At 36.3% G+C, this 22234-nt stretch overlaps 1 protein-coding gene across 1 annotated transcript in view; it reads left to right on the top strand.

Moving 5' to 3' along the window:
- The window catches only part of LOC150108415 (transketolase), a 154403-nt gene that overhangs the window by 117660 nt on the left and 14509 nt on the right, over positions 1–22234 (top strand). The window contains exons 10-11 of the mRNA XM_090415830.1: positions 9362–9578; positions 19637–19842. Of these exons, the coding sequence (XP_090271956.1) occupies positions 9362–9578; positions 19637–19809 (390 nt within the window). The 3' untranslated portion in view covers positions 19810–19842. The remainder of the gene's footprint in view (positions 1–9361; positions 9579–19636; positions 19843–22234) is intronic.

Genomic DNA, 22234 nt, shown 5'->3' with positions numbered 1-22234 from the left:
AATTTCAAGGCTCCTTGAAGTTTCGCCGATGTAATTCAAGCCGCACGAGCATGGTATGTTATAAACTCCAGCATATTTGGAGAAAAGGTGGCTATCTTTTGGAGATCTTAAGAATTGTCTAATTGTTTCTGTGGGTTTAAAGGCCACTCTTATTTTATGTGGTCTGAGGAGTCTAGCAATCTTATTGGAAACTGTCCCTAAGTATGGAATGACGATAGTAGAAATATAACGTACATCATCTTGTTGTCTTTGTCGGGGTTCAGAGAAAAGTATCTTGTGGACGAGTCTTCGAGGAAATCCATTCATGGTAAGGTTGGTGGATATCAGGGATAGTTCTTCCTGGAGGTCTTGTTGATCTGTTGTAAGGAGAGAGGCACGGTTCTTCAACATGTGTACAATACTAAGTTTCTGAGAAATGTGGTGTGAGGAAGTGAAATGTAAATAACGTCCTGTATTGGTAGGTTTACGGTGCTGGTCTCTTTATGGAGGATTTTGAAAGTAAAATCTTAACTCAAACAGACCCTAAACCCCCAGTATGGTGGAGATACGTGGATGATATCTTTATCGTTTGGAACCACACAAAGAAGGACCTGTTCGACTTTCTTAAGAAAATCAACTCTACACCACACAATCAAATTCACTCTAGAACTTGAAGAAGATAACCAATTATCATTTCTGGACACTTTAATTAAGAAGCTTCCGAATGGTGGTATCAACCTCTCAGTTTACCGTAAACCTACCAATGCCGGATTATTTACATTTCACTTCCTCACACCACATTTCTCAGAAACTTAGTATTGTACACATGTTGAAGAACTGTGCCTCTCTCCTTACAACAGATCAACAAGACCTCCAGGAAGAACTATCCCTGATATCCACCAACCTTACTATGAATGGATTTTCTCGAAGACTCGTCCACAAGATACTTTTCTCTGAACCCCGACAAAGACAACAAGATGATGTACGTTATATTTCTACCATCGTCATTCCATACTTAGGGACAGTTTCCAATAAGATTGCTAGACTCCTCAGACCACGTAAAATAAGAGTGGCCTTTAAACCCACAGAAACGATTAGACAATTCTTAAGATCTCCAAAAGATAGCCACCTTTTCTCCAAATATGCTGGAGTTTATAACATACCATGCTCGTGTGGCTTGAATTACATCGGCCAAACTTCAAGGAGCCTTGAAATTAGGCAAAAAGAACATATAGGTGACGTCAGTAATAACAGAGAAGAAAAATCAGGGTTAGCGTTTCATTTCTCAAGAACAAACCATACCATAGAGTGGGATAGAAGCACAATTCCTTACATGGAGGAGGACTTCCGCTCCCGGATTTTTAAGGAGGCCACAACAGTTGCCTGCTGTACACAAAACCTTAACAGGAACCAAGGACTAATCTTGCCCGTGATCTGGAAGACCTTTATCAGATCCTTCAACTCGCCAGAACCGAATTATAGTGCCAACTATAGAACGTTCCTAAATAACAAGTGAGATCATCCACGCTCTATGAATGTATTGTACGCGCTCTGTTCTTTGTTTAATATAATTGGAATCGGTTGATTTTAGTTTGTAACAGTTTTTTACTTTTTAGTGCCTTACATCAGTTATGTACCCTGAAGATGCCAACAGACTTAATTGGTGAAACTAGTTGGTATAACTTAGTTGTTTATTATATACACTTGATCAATATAATCCCAATAAGTTTTTCCAAAGCTTTTTGGTCAAGAAAATTAAACGTTTTTTAATTTTATATATATATATATATATATATATATATATTACATACTCTGGAAAACCTGCTCTAAAGACCAAACATGGAACTTTTGTAAGCCATTTCATGCCTCCACTAAGCCTGACGGTAGTCTCACTGGGCATCGAAATTTCTCCCATCAGGGGTACACCACTGATCATCTTGCAGACTTGCATCTCCCATATACCACTTAAGATATGTCATTCAGCGATTCTCTTATCCAAACTAATTGTTAATAATCCAGTCATATATCCTCCAATTTATGCAATAGTCCTCCATGCTTTATCATCAGTCAAAAGTTTTAGCAAAGTCCAAAAGTATCATGGTGTATGTATCCCTTCCCCTTATCTGACTCAACCAAAACATTATTATAAAATGGAGCAAGTTACTCAAACATGACCTTCCCTTAGTAAACCCATGCTGTTCATTGCAAAGTACAGATTTCTCTGACATCCCATTTTTATATGCAATCTCTTACCAACAAGTGGTTTGAATTCTCTGTAAAGTCTTCTGTCCTGAACTAGTCCGAAGCTATTGCCATCAACAATAAATAATAAGACATTTCTTGTGTTCTCTCCGTTGTGAATTTATACACATCTTTATGTTGGAATATGGTGTTAGTGATGAATAGCTCATATTCTAAACAATCAGACAACTACTTACTATTATTAGCTCTGTTTTTTAATCCAAATTTTCTTAAAACCTATCCTTATGTTTATTATTTATTTCCTACTCTGCAGGTTAGAGCTCAAACAATCCAGCTTTTTCCTTTTATGTCAGATGTCCCCTCTAATGACTTTTATACTTCTTCCATAGCGTAGCTGGGTGGGACTAGAGCCAAAATTATCTCATTATCCAATTTCCCATTCAGACATTGCCCAGTCTACTTGAAATCACCTTTCATTCAAAAAGTTTATCTTCAAGTTATTGCTAAATGCTATAACTACTCGCTTCTTTCCTGACTCCTGTTGTCTGAATAAATCCTACTTATGGTTTAGATGAACCCTACAAAAATATATTGACATCACATCTCGGTGACAGCATTGTAATGTCAATATATTTTTGTGATTACACTGTTATAATCTATTCTAGTTATGTAGCCTTTGTTAATTTCTATTCAAGATTGAGGTTGTTCTGAAAATAGAAATTTTCACCATTTAAAGAAAATAGTAGGGGTCTAAAATTATGTGATGCTCCACCTAGCATAGCTGATTATGTGCTGTAACTGTGTATATTGTTGTTTCAGCCAAAACAGAATACAATACAATTTGATGAGATACAGCTGGATTTTTCATCCATTTTAGCCTTAAGTTTATTTTTATTATTTTGTTTTTTATGTTGAGCCCATGGTTAATCAACCCATACACAATAGGTTGGTTAATCAACCTACAGTACATTAGTATTGTGTATGGGTAGTTCGTTGGGAAAGGAGAAGCTTGTTTGCATTTGATTTTAAAAGCCTGTATGTTGTGTTCCTTGGCATAATCGGGGTGCTTAAGGGTCAAAGCTGTATAACTGAGAGGAGACCTCCACGTAGCCTTTAAAGGAATGCGAAGAACCGACCAGGGCTTCTGACCTAATGTCCAATCCTCACCTTGTGGTGCACCCTGTTGGGTATCTACTTGGATACTGAAGGAACGAGGATGGGCTGGCAATTTGGGATTTAGCCGACCAAATTGTATTCTTATTGGTTAAACCAAAATAAAAAATGATGGTACAACATGACAAAATTTCATGCCGGCTGGAGCGTCAGCCGGTTAAAGAAGGTCCCCGTTGTTTTCGCAAGGGAACCAGGGTGAACAGCGAAAAGTCAGCTACTGGAAAACAAATCTGAAAATGCACCCAAACTGAACATCACCACAGTTAAAGATCGGTACTATCAACATAAGAAGCCTGAATGGCAAAGAAATGGAGCTAGCTGAGGAATTAGATAAGTACCAGATTGACATAATAGGGGTGACCGAAACAAAAAAGACAAACTGGTGAGATCTTTCTGAGCAATAAATACAAAATGTTATATTCAGGCAATGACAATCAAGGAAAAGAAGGAGTAGCCATAGTATTCAACACAAAATACGAGGCTAATCTTCTTGAATGGCAGGCAGTCTTAAGTAGAGTAATGTGGGCAAATTTCTCTACTTCTACTAAGGTAGAAGCAGAGGAATTTTTTGATGCTTTAGAAAAAGCAACTGACACAATGAAAAATGAAAAGTTGGTCCTTGTTAGGGAACTAAATAGCAGAGTAGGAAATGATTGTCACACATACAAAAATATTTTGGGAAAATTTGGAGAAAAGAGCAAAGCTAACAATAATGGCAAATACCTGTTGGATTTCTGCTCAGGACATGGACAGGTTATTACTAACACCATGTTCCAACATAAAAATGTGCAAAAAATTCACATGGAGAGAAGAGGCAAGGAATAAGAAAAGTCTCATTGACTATGTTATTGTTGATAGTGATGTTTTCTCCCTGGTGCAGGACACCAGAGTGTACAGAGGATTTGAAATTGGAAGTAATCACTATTTAGTCTTGAGCAGAATAAAATTCAATTTCATATTGAAAGGAATAATATGTAAGAAAGTTTTTTAAAGCGAATAAAAGTTGAGCAGCTCTCAGATGTGAACTGTAGACTAAAATGTACAAAGATTATTGAAGAAAAAATGAAAGAGTTTACGAACAGGATTCAAACCTTGGAGATTCAGTGGCAAGCCTTGAAGAACTTGAGCTAGAGAGGCATGTGGTGAAGCTGTCTGCAAGGATAAAAAATTAGAACTCCATGGTGGACACAGGAAGTTAAACAGGCAGTGAAGGAAAAGAAGAAAGCATATCAAAAGTTCTTGGCAAATAAGTCAGCTTGTGCTCTTGGAGAATACAGAGAAAAATGCAAGAATACTAAACACTGTGTAAAACTAGCTAAACAAAAGTGATGAGAGCACTTTGGCAAGAATATAGAAAATAAATATCAAGAAGGTGGCAAAATATTCTGGAGGTTGTTGAAGAAGCTTAGCATTGGAGGAAAGAGTGCTCTAAATGGAGTTAGAGATGATAACGGACATGAAAGTGGAAGAAAAAGATATCCTTGACGTATGGAGTAATTACTTTGAAAAACTGCTAAATGAAACAAGCAGTGATGACAGCACAGTGGTAAAAAAACAGTGACCAGGCATGCAGTCAGGTATTCCATACTTGAAGTAGAAAAAGCCATCAAAGGCTTAAAATGTGGAAAGGCAGCAGGAGTAGATGATATTCAACCAGAAATGCTGATGTATGGTGGCATAAAAGTCTTACAGTGGCTGCACTGCATAGTTCAGAAAGCATGGACAGAGGGACAAATTCCATATGATTGGAGTAGAGCTCTAATAGTACCCATATAGAAAAAGGGAAATAAAACTGAATGTGAGAATTACAGAGGTGTTTCCCTACTGAGTGTTCCTGGCAAGATCTATGCAAGTATACTTGAGAAACGGTTGTGAAGAATTGTGGAAGAAAAGCTTGGTGAAGAACAGGCTGGATTCAGGCCAAATAGAGACTGCCAGGATCAGATCTTCACTTTACGACAAATAGTTGAGAAAGCATGGGAATATAACAAAGATCTGTATTTAAGTTTTGTCGATTTGGAAAAGGCATATGACAAGGTGCCAAGAGAGAAGCTATTCAATACACTACAGTTATATGGTGTCAATGGGGCATTATATCAAGCAATAGTCTTTATTTGAGTTGCAAGTCAGCAGTTAGAATTGAAGGAAGTACAGGAAGATGGTTTAATGTTAAATCTGGTGTGAGACAAGGATGTACATTATCCCCTCTGTTATTCATTATCTATATGGATCACATTATGAAGGAAAGTGGAGATGTTAATGTCAGCTCTTTGCTTTATGCGGATGATGTTATACTTCTAAATAAATCCGCTACAAGTCTGCAAGAGTCTCTGACTAAATTGAATAACTGTTGTAATAGATATGGTATGAAGGTCAACAATAAAAAGACAAAGACAGTGAAAATAGGCAGAATCATTGAAAATGTCAACTGTGTTGTGAATGCAGAACCTGTGGAACAAGTAAAACATTTCAGCTGCTAAGGCACGATATTTAGTGAAGATGGTAAATTCAATATAGAAATAGACAACAGAATCAGCAAAGCTGGTACAGTTTGAAGTCAATTGAATAAATTCATATGGAATAAAAGAGAAATTAGTCAGAACACTAAATTAGCTGTATACAAGACAGTGTTCAAACCAGTTTTAACTTATGGATCTGAGAGCTGGGTCAGAAGTAAAACACTTGACCAAAGACTAAAAACCGCAGATATGAGACTCCTGAGAAAGATTAGAGGCATGAACAGATGGCATCAATGGCTATATCGTATTAAAAATGAGGATATTAGGAAAGAACTTGACATTGTCAGCATCCAGGAATGCATTAGCAGAGCTAATCTCAGGTGGTATGGTCACTTAAATAGAATGGGAGAGGAAAGATTAGCAAAACAAGTGTTCTCTGCCAAGTTGGCAGGAAAATAACCCAGAGGAAGACCAAGATATAGATGGATTGATACAGTACAAAGTGCCTTAGATAATAGAAATATAAGATCTGTTATTGTTGGAGTCTTGACAAGTAACAGACTGATTTGGAGGGAAATTGTAGGTAGGAAGTTAGTAATGATGTAATATTTTCATGTAGTACTATCATATCCTGTACACCCCTTGAGGGTACATGGCAGGAATTTGATGATGATGGGAAATGCATGGGGGGGGGGAGACTGTTCCACAATACAGCAGTAGCAGGGATGGAGAAGGAGGAAAAGAAACTTGTTCTGTTGGTTTCAAGGTGTACTGTGAAGGGATGTTGGGTGCCAGCTGCATGTGTTTCAACAGACTTAGTACTAAGTGTGGGGGAATTATTAATGCTATTTCAGATGATTCTATAAAGATATCCATTGCCATAGATATCTTTATAGAACCATCATTTTGTATTGTGGTTTAAGCCAATAAGAATACAATTTGGTCAGCTAAATCCCAAATTGCCAGCCCATCTTCGTTCATTCAGTATCCAAGTGGATACCTAACAGGGTGCACCATGAAAAGGTGAGGATTGGAAATTAGGTCAGAAGCCCTGGTTGGGCTTCTGATGCTGATGATGATATTTGTAGAATACACATATTGTCAGACAATTGACATTATTTCAATTGTCTGACACCAGATTTAACATTAAACCATCTACCTGTACTTCCTTCAATTCAGCAGGAAGTTGCTTTAATGTTAAATATGTTATCAGGCAAGGATGTACATTATCCTCTCGTTATTCATTATCTATATGGATCACATTATGAAGGAAAGTGTTATTAAACCTGATATCAAAATTGGAGATGTTAATCTCAGTTCTTTGCTTTATGCGGATGATGTTATACACTTTTAAATAAATCTGCTACAAGTCTGCAAGATTTCCTGAATAAATTGAATAACTGTTGTAATAGATAAGATATGAAGGTCAGCAATAACAAGACAAAGATAATGAAAATAGGCAGAAGCATTGAAAATATCAGCTGCATTGTGAATGGAGAACCTATAGAACAAGTAAAACATTTCACCTACTTAGGCATGATTTTTAGTGAAGATGGTAAATTAAATATGGAAATAGACAACAGAATCAACAAAGCTGGTATGGTAAGAAGTCAACTGAATAAATTTATATGGAATAAGAGAGAAATTAGTCAAAACACTAAATTAGCTGTATACATGTTCAAACCAATTTTAACTTGTGGATCTGAGAACTGGGTCAGAAGTAAAACCCTTGACCAAAGACTAGAGACCGCAGATATGAGAGTCCTGAGAAAGATTAGGGGCATGAACAGATGGCATCAATGGCAATATCATATTAAAAATGAGGATATTAGGAAACAACTTCACATTGTCAGCATCCAGGAATGCATTAGCAGAGCTAATCTCAGGTGGTATGGTTACTTAAACAGAATGGGCGAGGAAAGATTAGCAAAACAAGTGTTCTCTGCTACGTTGGCAGCAAAACGACCCAGAGGAAGACCTAGATATAGGTGGATTGTTACAGTACAAAGTGTCTTAGACGATATACATATAAGATCTGGCAATGTTGGAGTCTTGACAAGTAACAGACTGATTTGGAGGAAAATTGTAGATAGGAAGTTAGTAATGATGTAAATTTTTCATGAAGTACTATCATATCTTGTACACCCCTCTAGGATACTTGTCAGGAATTTGATATTTATAGAATACACATATTGCAGAAACCAAACATCTGTGCGAAAGTGGGAGGAGTGTGTTGGTAAGAGATATTAATCAATCTAATTGCTCTCTTCTGTATTGAATGAAGCATTTTGAGGAAGCTCTTAGGGACCTACTCCAAATGTGAAAGCTGTATTCAGTAGCTGAATGGATTTGTATAACATTAACATTTTGGTTGAGTAGTCTGGAGTTGATGTGGTCATCCTAACCATTTTGAAGGAAAGAGTTTTTTAAATATTGAAATTCTTTGGATAGTTCATCCTTGTTAGTGATGAGTTTGTGGGCTCTTGCTCCTAGTGTGGAAATAATACCCAATTTCTGTAATGATGGCAAGAAGCATATAGATATATCTCCGTATGTGTAGGCTTTCGAAATGTAGACTTAATTTTCCCTGATTCCTTTGTTGGTTGAAGGTCCAGAAATGGGAATTAACCATTAGATTGTAATTCATAGGTGAATTTTATGTTAGGATGAGAAAGCAGAATTGGAGGTAGTCCATCATTCCAGACTAAGAATATGTTGTCAACATACCTTTTCTATAATTTTGGTTTATAATGGTATTCTCCTAGGACTTTGTTTTCAAATATTTCCATATAAAGATCCATGTTTAGATTCTAAACATCTATGTAACTCAAATAGCAACTTGTCTGAATGCATTCTAGCCTTCATTAGCCAAATACGTGCACATAAATGTATAAACATGCACATTTTGAACAATGTAAGATACAATTAGAAATATTTTAAAATAATATCTCTTCTATAACTACATAATAGCTGTCACCTTTGTTAGTCTTTACTGTTTTGTTTACTAGTTTGTATGTTTACATCTGAAGAAATCCTGTGCAGTTAGGGTTTTATTCTGGTTTTACCTTATAATTTCTAAGTCATGTGTATATATATATATTATATTATTATTATTACATGACACCTCCAAAGAGTCCAAAGACACATCGAGGGAGGCACCTGCTCTACAACTCTCTACCAACTACACCAATTCCATCTACTGCCATGCTAGTATTTTCACAGACAATCGCACATATATATATATATTATGTTAATTCAGTAGTAATGTAAAATTTTGATAATGAAAATCCCTTGAAATGTATTTATTTGGTCTGTCTGTCATCATTCAATTCAATGCCAACTTAGACATGTTTTAGGTAATTTAATTACATTTAGTTATTAAGGACTGTCCTAAAGTTAATGCTAAGTTTCATTAATTTCAGCATGTTGCCATTCAAAATGGTAGTTTATTTAATCTTTATTAAGTCATTAGACAGTTTATTTTCATTAGTAGAAATAAGTTGGTAATTGTTGTATGTAACTTATTTAATTAAGGATTTACCTTGCAGATTGTAAAAAAGGGAGAAAATGATCAGGCACTTGTTATTGGTGCTGGTGTGACTTTATATGAAGCTCTAAAAGCTGCAGAACATCTAAATACTGAGGGAATACAGATTAGAGTAATGGATCCTTTTACAATTAAGCCTATTGATTGTGCTAGCATTGTAGAAAATGCAAAGGAGTGTAGTGGAAGAATAATAACTGTTGAAGATCACTATCCAGAAGGTAATCATCCATTTATTTTATCATAATTATAAAATATTGATATTTATTATTATGTGACACTTCCAAGCAGTCAAGAGTTTACTGTGGGAGGTGCTCTACACTACTTTATCTTCTAGCTACATCATATGCAGTTATCTATCATCTACACATCATTCTACCTGCTGTCCACTGATAGTTAACAATATTTCATTAAAAAATTTTATATATATATATATATATATATATATATCAACCTTGCACAAACAGTATTCTTCGTGGGCAAGTGGTTAAGAAGAAAGCAGTAAGCTGTTGATGCTTTTATTGAGCAATTGGAAGTTGTGGTCCTTGGGAAAACAATGTAAGGCCATCCCAAAGAACAGGGATTAATGGAATTAAAGAGGATGATAAGTTTGAAGCTGAACTATCTAAGGATGGTTGTTGAGAGCTGGTTATGTTTGTACATGCTTAGAGGAAAGTGGAGGAATAATGATTATTCTGCATTATGCCTTTTCTGTAGATATTTTTATGGACACTTTTCCAATGAACTGGAGAAGTGCCCATAAAATGATGGCAGAAAAACAATGTATGGGAAAGTGGTTAAAGCAAATCCCATAGGAGACCTGTTAAGAAGACTGTCCTTTTCTGGATTGCTTCCAGCTTTGAGGGATTTTGTTTTTTCTTGGTGTACCACTTCAAATGGGAGAACAGTATTCAGTGGTTGGGCAGATTTGGATATAATGTTAGGTGTTGTACAAGTAAGCAGCATCTTATCACCTGCACAACTGGTGAGTTGTGATGTGTCTGTGCCAAGATAAGATAAATTTGTAAGATAGCCTATGAAAAAAAATCATATCTTGTCCAGCAGTCTGAGTATCAAAGATATAAGAGGAAGCAAAGTGGCATGTTATGTGAAAGAAGGCAGTGTTTTAGTAGCATTAAAATTCACTAAATTCTCCTGACCTTGTTGGAAAATGACAGTGGAATCACTTTAAGGCATTTATTATGAAAGATATTGAAGCTGGTAATGCTAGGCATTACAAACTCAAATCTCAAATCCCATCAACAATTATCAGTAATTTTGGTTGCTACTGTTGCCAAAACCTTGGATGGGATTTGAGATCAGTGAAAGATCATTTATGTATGGGATAAAAAGTGTAGATAAAAGTTTAGAGCATTGTAGTATACTCCAGAATTGGCAGGGAAATTTGAAGAGGAAAGTGATGACTTAGTTGTAAATGGTGGGAGGCAGACCATAAGATACTAGGTTGGTAATAGGTTGTGGTACAGATCCATTGAAATGCCTTAGAAATGTCAAGAATGATATGAGTTTCTCCAAACCTTTCGGCAACTTATATCCAAATGTAGATTGTTGGATATCTGTGTTCATCATCAGCCATTTTCTGTCCACTGCTGGACAAAGTTCCTCATTCACTATCTTGAGCCTTTCTATGCTTGAGTTCCTGTCATCTCTTTAATCTCATTTTCCCACTGCCTTTTTAGTCTTCCGGTAGCTCTTTCCATCTCTAGGACACCATTCAGATATCAACTTAGTCCATTTTTGAGTTTTACTTCTTGCAATATGACCTGCCTGTTGCCATTTGGATCTTTTAATAGCTATCATAATGTCATTCACCCTAGTCTGAGCTCTGCACTTTCTATCTAGAATAGTAATATCGAGTAACGATCTTTCCATTTTCCTCTGGGTAATCTTCAACTTGGTCAATACTTTTTAGTCAAAGTCCACTTTTCACTTCCATACATCATGACCAGAAGTATACAACTGTCTGTATGAAACATAACGCTAATGTCACACTTCGAGAATTCTGATGTTTGAAGGATAGGAGAAAAAGTCCAATGATAATAAATTTTAGAAAAATGATTTTACAATTTGAAAATAGCGGATCTTTAGCAGTGTGGCCTGGATGAGGGTACAAGTGGATTATTCCTCCAAATATCTGACAAAGTTGCAACTGCTGTTGTAGAACACGGAATAATGCACAAGGGCCCAGCAGTGCTTGGGCAATATCAAGGCAACCGAACATGCCATACTGAACTGTGTAGAAAATCCTGCATCAAATATTGAGGTTTCCCTTACAAGATCTCCCATACTCAAGCTTTGCTTCATGGTGATGCGGAAATTCTACTGCAATTTGCTCTGACATTCTTAGCTCAAATGGAGGTGGTGCATGGTCATGGAAGAGCTTGTGAAGTGATGAAGCATATTTTTATCTGAACGGTAGTGTTAAATTCACACAATTGTTGCATTTAGGCTGCGAATATCTCTTGCATGTTCCATCAGACTGTTACATTCACCAAAATTCTCAGTGTTTTGTGGTTTTGCTGCATTGTTTATTATTGGTCCATACTTTCTTGAAGAACTTCGTCCAGCAGGACCAGTGACTTGTACTATCTTTGCTGTTAGGTATGCTGCGTAACTTTCGCGTTCTGCAACTGCAGCAGTGAAGATCCTTTGACTCTGCCATATTCATGCAGGATGGACCACCACCTCACATTGGATTGCCAGTACAGCAAATGCTACAAAAACACTTCACAGAACACAGAGTGCTTAGTCATGCATTTCCCATAGGATAGCTACTTCATTTGCCTGATCTCAGCCCCAGTGATTTTTGGTTGTATGGCCATCTGAAATGCATAGTCTGTGAAGGACACCTTCCTGATTTAGAAACCTCGAAAGATAGAATAACACAACATGTGAGGCAAATCAATGCAGATCGGTTGCATTCCACTGTAGAAAATGTCATTCACAGAATGAAGTTCTTAGAACATCTTAAAGGAGGACATATTGAACCACATCTGTAAATCATACGAACATGAAAATTGATTTGGTGCCTCTCTTTTGGTCATTACTGCTTAATTAATCCCAAACTGCGTGATTATAGTATGAATCCCCTAGTGGCAGAATTTGTACTATTTTTTATCTTCTGTAAATCAAAACCCCATGTTCCAGAGTGTACTTACACCAAGTTGGTTGAATTACGTCCATACATTTTTCATAACCCGAACACCTCCTCTTTAACCCGGTGTTAGTAAGGTGGGGTGTCACAGACCCCAAAGATTTTAAATTGACCATAACTTTTTAATGTGTGGCAGTGAGTCATGCCTCAGTATAACTTCCCCTCCCGTAACCCGCTACTCAATGCCATAGATGACAGGCCGTAGCGCACAAGCAAGTTTACTGTGGGACCCCCCCCCCCCCACACACACACCTTACTAACACTGGGTTAATTATGGCCACCCTGCATATGACTAAGTATAAGTACATCACTGAAGTTTTTTTCATTTCCTTGATTTTTTAGGGTTTCTAAAATAGCTAATGTTGAGATTGAATCAAATGTCTTTTCAAAATCTATGAATGCCATATCTAAGGGTTTTTGGTATTCATTTGTCTTTTCAGTTATTTGTCTTATCATATATATGATCAATGATACTGTAATTTTTTCTGAATCCTGCTTGAGGTTGGCAAAAATATAATCTGTTTTGTATTCTGTTGCTAATGATTTTCGTAAAAATTTTGTATATCGTTGAAAGGAGAATGATAGGGTGGTAATTTTTAATATCGTCTCCATCTCCCTTTTTAAAAACTATAATAAGGATAGCATTGTTCCAACTCTTTGGTATTCTTCTATCTTAGGCATGATGTATAAATTTTAATTGATATAGTCATGTTTGGTACACTACCTGCCTTTCATTTCTTTTATTGGTAACTTCCTCACTTAGTGTCTTTCCATTACCAATATTACCCATTGCATACTGAACTTCTTTTAAAAAATTAGGGCATATTTCTTTCTCTTTCATTTGGGATATTATATTTTTGTTTTCATATTGGTTTAAGTCTTGGAAATTATCATACAACTTGGCATAAAAGGATTCTGTTCTTTGTTTTTAATTAGTACTACATTTCCATCTTTAAGGATTATTAATTTATTTTGTTCTATGGACAACTTTCTTCTCACTCCTTTTAGGCTTGTATTGTTTTCTGTTGTAATTCTAATACTCCTTGTTCTGAAGTTTCTAATTTTTAATGTCATCCTTTTCTGTTTACATAGCTCTGAGAATTCTTTTCTACTTCTCAGGTCTAGATCTCTTTTCATTTCTCTTCTCTTTCTAAGAAGGCTTAGGATTTCTTCAATTTTCTTTCATCCTCTTTTTGGTTAGTTCCACCAATCTCTTTGACATTATTTGGTAGAGTCTCGGTTATTATTTGATAGATTTTATCCAGGTCTTCATTCATATCAGTATTATAAAACTCTTCTTCTATCTCTTTCTGGAAGAGCTCTTTGTTCTTTTCAGTTGTTGTTTTTCCCATCTTTTGTTGATGACAATTTTTGATCTCGCTAATCTGTATCTCAGACAATATATTTTCTATTGGTTAAAATATAATATATTTCATTAAATACCTCTCCATTTTGACTTTGTTATATCTATTTCACATTTATTTTATTTTTAAAGAACGTATTCATTACATAAAAACTTCTACTTTCAGCAAATTCTATTAATCTTTTTCCATTTTTATTCCTCTGTCCTAGTCCATATTTTCTAGTAGCTGAATTTTCCAATATCTGTATTAAAATTCAAATATTCCACTAATTAAAATTAAAAATGAATTGAAGTTAAAGTTAAGAAGTTCATAATACAGTTTATTATTTTGTAAAGTTGTCAGTTAAATGTATGTTTCTTTTTTGTGTTGTGAGAAAGCTGTTTTGTGATGTTATTTTTACCTTTGGACCAATGATATCTTGCTTTCATATAAACAAAATTATTAAGATGAGAAGTTTAGCAAATAAACATGGTTGTACTATTTATAAATTTTGCTCTATCCATTATTTATGAGAGAAGCCGAGAAGCCAAAGTCACTGCTGTAATTCATGTTTTGGAAGTGATTAAGTGAACTTACCTCATTGCATAAAACCTTATGAAATAAATGTTATAAATTCTACCTTGTTTCATAATGAACTTGACACTGTTAGCATTCGGTAATGTGTTAGTAGAGCTAATCTCAGGTGGTATGGTTAGTTAAACACAATAGGAAAGATTAGCAAAACAAGTGTTCCTTGCCAGGTTGACAAGGAAAAGACCCAGAGAAGACCAAGATATAGATGGATTGAAAACAGTAAAAAGTGCCTTAAAAGACAGAAATATAAGATCTTGGAATCTTGACAGATAACAGTTTAATTTAGAGGAAATTTGTTGATCAGAAGTTAGTAATGGTGTAATAATTTTTTCATGTAGTGCTATCATTATTATCCTGTATTCCCCCAGAGGGAAATGCTTAAGGAGCAAAGGTGTATAACTAAGAAGAAACCTCCAGCCTTTAAAAGAATCCCAAGAACTGACCAGGGCTTCTGACTTAATGTTTAATCCTCACATTCTCGTGGTGCATCCTGTTAGGTATCTACCTGAATACTGAATAAATGGGGATGGGCTGGCAATTTGGGATTTAGCTGAACAAATTGTATTCTTGTTGGCTTAAACCAAAATATGAAGTAATGATACAACATGACAGAATTTCATGCCGGCTGGGACGTCACAAGGGAACCAAGGTGAACAGTGAAAAGTCAGCTATTGGAACAAATCCTGAAACACATCCCAACTCAACATCACCAGAGTTCAAGATTGGTACTATCAACATAAGAAGCCTGAATGGCAAAGAAATGGAGCTATTTCTTTGCTATTCGGGCAAAGAAATTGGATAAGTACCAGATTGACATAATTAGGGGTGACTGAAACAAAAAAGACAAAAACTGGTGAAATCTTTCTGAGCAATAAATACAAAATGTTATATTCAGGCAATAACAATCGAGGAAAAGAAGGGGTAGCCATAGTATTCAACACAAAATACGAGGCTAATCTTCTTGAATGGCAGGCAGTCTCAAGTAGAGTAATGTGGGCAAATATGAGAATGGGGAACTGGACAATGAGACTTATTTGTGCCTATGGTCCCACAGAAGGTTCTACTAAGGTAGAAGTAGAGGAATTTTTTGAGGCATTAGAAAAAGCAACTGACACAATGAAAAAGGAAAAGTTGGTCCTTGTTGGGGATCTAAATAGCAGAGTAGGAAATGATTGTCACACATACAAAAATATTTTGGGAAAATTTGGAGAAAAGAGCAAAGCTAATAATAATGGCAAATATCTGTTGGATTTCTGCTCAGGACGTGGACTGGTTATTACTAACACCATGTTCCAACATAAAAATGTGCAAAAAATTCACATGGAGAGAAGAGGCAAGGAATAAGAAAAGTCTCATTGACTATGTTATTGTTGATAGTGATGTTTTCTCCCTGGTCCTGATCAAGATCTGATCCTGACAGCCTCTATTTGGCCTGAATCCAGCTTGTTCTTCACCAAGCTTTTCTTCCACAATTCTTCTCAACCATTTCTCAAGTATGCTTGCATAGATCTTGCCAGGAACACTCAGTAGGGAAATACCTCTGTAATTCTCACATTCAGTTTTATTTCCCTTTTTATATATGGGTACTACTAGAGCTCTACTCCAATCATCGGGAATTCATCCCTCTCCAGCTTTCTGAACTATGCAGCGCAGTCACTGTAAGACTTTCATATTTCAGCATTTCTGGTCAAATATCATCTCTTCCTGCTGCCTTTCCAAATTTCATGCCTTTGATGGCTTTTTCTACTTCAAGTATCGATATGCATTCCTGACTGTATGCCTGTTGAGTGTTTTTTTACCACTGTGCTATCACAGTTTTTTTCATTTAGCAATTTTTCGAAGTAATTACTCCATACTTCAAGGATATCTTTTTCTCCTGTTTTCATGTAACCTTTATCATCTCTAACTCCTTTTACAGCACTTTTTCCTCCATTCCTAAGCTTCTTCAACAACCTCCAGGATATTTTGCCACCTTCTTGATATTTATTTTCTATATTCTTGCCAAAGTCCTTCCATGACTTTTGTTTAGCTAGTTTTACACAGTGTTTAGCATTCTTACATTTGTCTCTGTATTCTCTAAGAACAGGAGCCGACTTATTTGCCAGGAATTTTTGATATGCTTTTTTCTTTTCCTTCACTGCCTGTTTAACTTCCAGTGTCCACCATGGAGTTCTAATTTTTCTATCCTTGTAGACAACATCACTATCAACAATAACACATGCCTCTCTGGCTGAATCAACCAATGTTCTCTTCAGGATTGCCAGTGAATTCCAGGGTTTGGTTCCTGTTCTCAAATTCTTTCATTTTTTCTTCAATAATCTTTGTATATTTTAGTCTACAGTTCACATCTGAGAGCTGCTCAACTTTTATTTACTTTAAAACTTTCGTACATGTTATTCTTTTCAATACGAAATTCAATTTTATCCTGCTGCTCAAGACTAACAAGTGATCACTTTCAATTTCAAATCCTCTGTACACTCTGGTGTCCTGCATCAGGGAGAAAACATCACTATCAACAATAACATAGTCAATGAGACTTTTTTTATTCCTTGCCTCTTCTCTCCATGTGAATTTGTGCACATTTTTATGTTGGAACATGGTGTTAGTAATAACCAGTCCATGTCCTGAGCAGAGATCCAACAGGTATTTGCCATTATTATTAGCTTTGCTCTTTTCTCCAAATTTTCCCAAAATATTTTTGTATGTGTGACAATCATTTCTTACTCTGCTATTGAGATCCCCAACAAGAACCAACTTTTCCTTTTTCATTGTGTCAGTTGCTTTTTCTAAAGCTTCAAAAAATTCCTCCACTTCTATTTTACTAGAACCTTCTGTGGGACCATAGGCACAAATAAGTCTCATTGTCCAATTCCCCATTCTGATATTTGTCCACATTACTCTACTTGAGACTGCCTACCATTCAAGAAGATTAGCCTCTTATTTTGTGTTGAATACTATAGCTACTCCTTCTTTTCCTTGATTGTCATTTCCTGAATATAACATTTTGTATTTATTGTTCAGAAAGATCTCACCATTTTTTGTCTTTTTTTTGTTTCAGTCACCCCTATTATGTCGATCTGGTACTTATCTAATTCCTCAGCTAGCTCCATTTCTTTGCCATTCAGTCTTCTTATGTTGATAGTACTGGTCGTTAACTCTGGTGATGTTGAGTTTGGGTGCATTTTCAGATTTGTTTTTCACTAGCTGACTTTTCTTTGTTCACCCTGGTTCCCGGGCGATGCCCCAGCTGGCATGAAATTTTGTCATGTTGTACCATGGTTGTACCATTTAAGCCAATAAGAATACAATTTGGTTGGCTAAATCCCAAATTGCCAGCACATACTCGTTCGTTCAGTATTCAGGTATATACACAACAGGGTGCACCACGAGAAGGTGAGGATTGGACGTTAGGTCAGAAGCCCTGGTCGGTTCTCCGTATTCCTTTAAAGGCTATGTGGAGGTCTCCTCTCAGTTATACAGCTTTGGAAATCTTGAAATCATTTGAGCATTGGAAGGTTTATCAAATGCAGAAGAGGAATAGAATATGTACTGTCATCAATCAGACTATGGGTGTGATTTATGATCATCAAATTTCTGACACATGTACAGGATATTTTGATAGTACTAGATGAAAGACTTATGTCATTACTAACTTCCTATGAACAATTTTCCTCCAAGTCAGTCTTTTATCTGTCATGACTCCAACATTATCAGATCTTATATTTCTATCTTCTAATGCACTTTTTACTGTATCAATCCACCTATATCTTGGTCTTCCTCTGGATCTTTTTCCTGCCAACCTGGCAGAGAACACTTGTTCTCTGCCAGGTTGGCAGGAATAAGATGCAGAGGAAAGATTACCAAAACACTTGTTTTACTAATCTTTCCTCTCCCATTCTGTTTAAGTGACCATATCACCTGAGATTAGCTCTGCTAACACATTCCTGAATGTTACAATGTTAAGTTCTTTCCTAATATCCTTGTTTTTAATATGATCTTGCTATTGATGCTATCTGTTCATGCTCCTAATCTTTCTCAGAACTCTCATATCTGTGATCTGTAGTCTTTGGTCAAGTGTTTTATTTCTAACCCAGTTCTAAGATCCATAAGTTAAAATTGGTTTGAACACTATATTGTATACAGCTAATTTAGTGTTTTGACTAATTTCTCTCTGATTCCATATAAATTTATTCAGCTTCCTACCATATACTGGCTTTGTGTTGTGTATTCCAATATTTAATTTACCATCCTCACTAAAAATTGAGTCTACGTAACTGAAATGTTTTACTTGTTTTATGGGTTCTCCATTCATAATGCAGTTGATGTTTTCAATGTTTCTACCTATTTTCATTGTCTTTGTCTGTTATTGCTGATTTTCATACCAAATTCATCATCATGATATGATGAAAGAAATTAGTGAGGGAAATGGCAGAAGGCTATTGAAATGAACATCACTGAAAGTACAGACCCTTAGAATATCCAGTATTGATGAGAAATTTTCTGGAGAGAGGAAACTGGCAGTCCAGTTTACAGATGAGACAAATTATAAGATTTGTAAGGTGGCTTACAGATATCCTGTGAACTACCAGTTAGTGATATTTCTCCTTTGCTTTTGAGTTGACTATTGATTTATATATCCATGTTGCTAGATGAATATGATAGTATGTATAGGTGATATAAGAATAGAAATTAATTCTAAGGTACCATCTAGTTTAGGTAACTGTTTTGGTACTTAACACATTGAATCAGAAGAATGCAGTAGGCCCATCTTGGTACTGCATGAGGTGATTTGCCTGTCCTTGTCTACATAAGAGTTGGAGGAGAAAAACTTGATCCAGAAAATCCAGTGAATTAAGCCTTCTGATCCAGAGGATCAGAAGGCTCAACTCATCGGATTGCCAGTTGATTACATTTTGTCACAATTGTTATAGTGTATAGATTCCTTCTTTAGTGTAAGATCACTAAATAAATTCCATTTGTCAACTCACAAGTAGATTACTAGTTTAAATAGCACTTTTACAGATTATATAGTCATCCTATTTTTTTTTAAATTTAAATCCTTTTTTAAATTTCTTCTTGCATTAAGCTTCATCTTGGTGCATTTACAGTAAGTACTTCAGTATTTCTATTAAGCAATATTAAGATATTTGTTTTCAATGATGTTTAGGTGGTCTTGGTGATGCTGTGAGTGAAGCATTGGCTATGAATCGTAATTTTATTCAAAAGCGGTTGGCTGTTAGGGCACTTCCACGAAGTGGACCATCAGATGCTCTCCTTGATATGTTTGGCATTAGTTCCACGTGCATTGTAAAAGCTGTACACGATTTTGTGAAACTGTGATATACTGGAGATGTTCTTAAATTTCCATTCCAGGTAAGATTTTATATCATATTTCTATCAGAGCATTCCTGATAAATCTTTAAGAACAAAACTCAGAATAGCTAAAATCAAATCCTAAATTTGATTCCCTAAAATTCCTCAAAGTACTGAAATTCTCATGGAAAGGCTTAGACGTTGGTTATGCATTTTTAACTAAGTAATTTAAGGAAATTACAACGTCACTAGTTTGTACATTAAAATAAATTTTAATATACTTCAATATTTCGGCAACGTCGCATTGCCATTTTCAAGAAACTTAAGAACAAGACACGTGCATGCAGGCACAACAAACAGTAAATGAGGAAGAAGCAGGAAGCTATTATTCCTACTCAAGTCCTGATGGTGCTCCCTAGCGGGCAATGTTGGTATTCTTGGGCGATTGGACTGAAGATTTTCTGGTGTAGGTTTCCCAAATTTGAGGCAGTCTCATGCAGCCACATTTGTTGAGGTTCGGATTGTTTCTTAGGGCTGAAGCTGATTCCGTGAAAAGCCTTTCATACTTGTATTTACTATGGTGTACTGTCGTGGCTTTCTTCAACCGTATTCTATGGCAGGTATCCAGCGCATGGTCAGTAAGACCAGAGTGGCTGTACTGGCCGGATGTAGTCCTTGTGTTTTGAAATTCTGATATTGGCTGCCCTGCCTGTTTGGCCAAAGTAGGACAGCTTACAGCTGCAAGGGACCTGGTATACACCAGATAGGTCTGGGGGGGGGGGTCGCTCTTTAGTAGAGCGGGTGAGGGCTGCCAATTTTTTATATGGTCTGTAACAAGAAGTTATGTCATGTTTTTTTAGGATTTTTGTAATTTTTTTCGAGGTTTCTCGGATATAGGGTATGGCGATGGATTTAGAGTAATCCTTGTTGTTTGGGGGGGGGGGGGGTTGTGGTTTACTGGTTTCAATATTTTTTTTTTGGGGGGGTAGCCACCATTGGATGAAAAAGTGTTGAGAATGTGGTTTAGTTCTGTGGTTAGGGCATTGTCATTTGAACAGATAAGTTTAGCCCTGTTGTGTAGTGTCTTAATGACTCCATATTGTTGCAAGGAGGGGTGGTGGGATTGTTGGTGAATGTATCTGCCTGTATGGGTGGGTTTTCTATAGACTGAGAAAACCAAGGTTCCATCAGGCTGGCAGGTGACTAGTGTGTCTAAGAAAGGAAGGCAGTTGTTTTTTTCTTCTTCCAGGGTGAATTTAATTCTGGGGTGTTGGTTGTTTATGTGTTAGGAAGGCGAGAAGTGCATCGGAGCCATGTGGCCAAATAGCAAACACATCATCAACATAGCGAAGCCAAATGGATGGTTTTTGTGGGGCAGAGTTTAAGGCTTTCTCTTCAAAAGTCTCCATATAAAAGTTGGCCAAGGGTGGGGAGAGTGGAGAACCCATGGCTGTCCCCTCTATTTGTTTGGAGAATTTTCCTTACCAAACAAAATAGCCTGAGTTCATTGTGAACTGAAAAAGGGCTGTGATATCGGGAGGAAATTTAGCTTGGATTAGCTCTAAGGATTCTTTGAGTGGGACGTTTGTGAATAAGGAGGAGCAGACATCAAAACTGACCGTTATGTCAGTGTGTTTGCGTGTAAGGTTTTCTATGCTGGCTTTGAAGTGGGTTGAGTTTTTTATGTGTGAAGGTGTGTTGCCAGTATAGTGTGAGAGAGCTTTGGCCAAATGTTTAGCTAGTTTATATGTGGGGGAATCAATGCCATCCACTATGGGACGTAATGGCACATTTTCCAACAAGCCAAATGGTTGGTTTTTGTGGGGCAGAGTTTAAGGCTTTCTCTTCAAAAGTCTCCATATAAAAGTTGGCCAAGGGTGGGGAGAGTGGAGAACCCATGGCTGTCCCCTCCATTTGTTTGTAGAACGCTGATTCCATGAAAGACTTTTCATGGAATCAGCTTCAGCCCTAAGAAACAGTCCGAACCTCAACAAATTTGGCTGCATGAGACTGCCTCAAATTTGGGAAACCTACATCAGAAGACCTTCAGCCCAATCGCCCAAGAATACCAACATTGCCTGCTAGGGGGAACCATCAGGACTTTAGGAGAAATAATAGCTTCCTACTTCTTCCTCATTTACTGTTTGTTGTGCCTGCGTGCACGTGTCTTGTTCTTAAGTTTCTTGAAATTTGCAACGTGACGTTGATGAAATATTGAAGTATATTAAAATTTATTTTAATGTATAAACTGTGATGTTGTAATTTCCTTAAATTACTTAGTTAAAAATTAAAAAAAAAACAAAGTACTGAAAGTTCTGGAATTTTTGCAATTCAAAATGCTCTTTAGCAACTTTTGCTTTGCTGAATTTTTATTATCTTTGTACATATAATTTATTCATATCTTTCTAATGACAATTATTAATTGAAACATATATTTAGTTAAATTCTGAAT

This window comes from Typopeltis vanoorti, chromosome 3, assembly GCF_054136105.1.
Source record: "Typopeltis vanoorti isolate ZY-2024b chromosome 3, IOZ_Tvanoo_1.0, whole genome shotgun sequence".
Lineage (NCBI taxonomy): Eukaryota > Metazoa > Arthropoda > Arachnida > Uropygi > Thelyphonidae > Typopeltis > Typopeltis vanoorti.
Note: the sequence above shows the minus strand (reverse complement) of the source record. Positions and strands in the feature narration are given on the sequence as shown.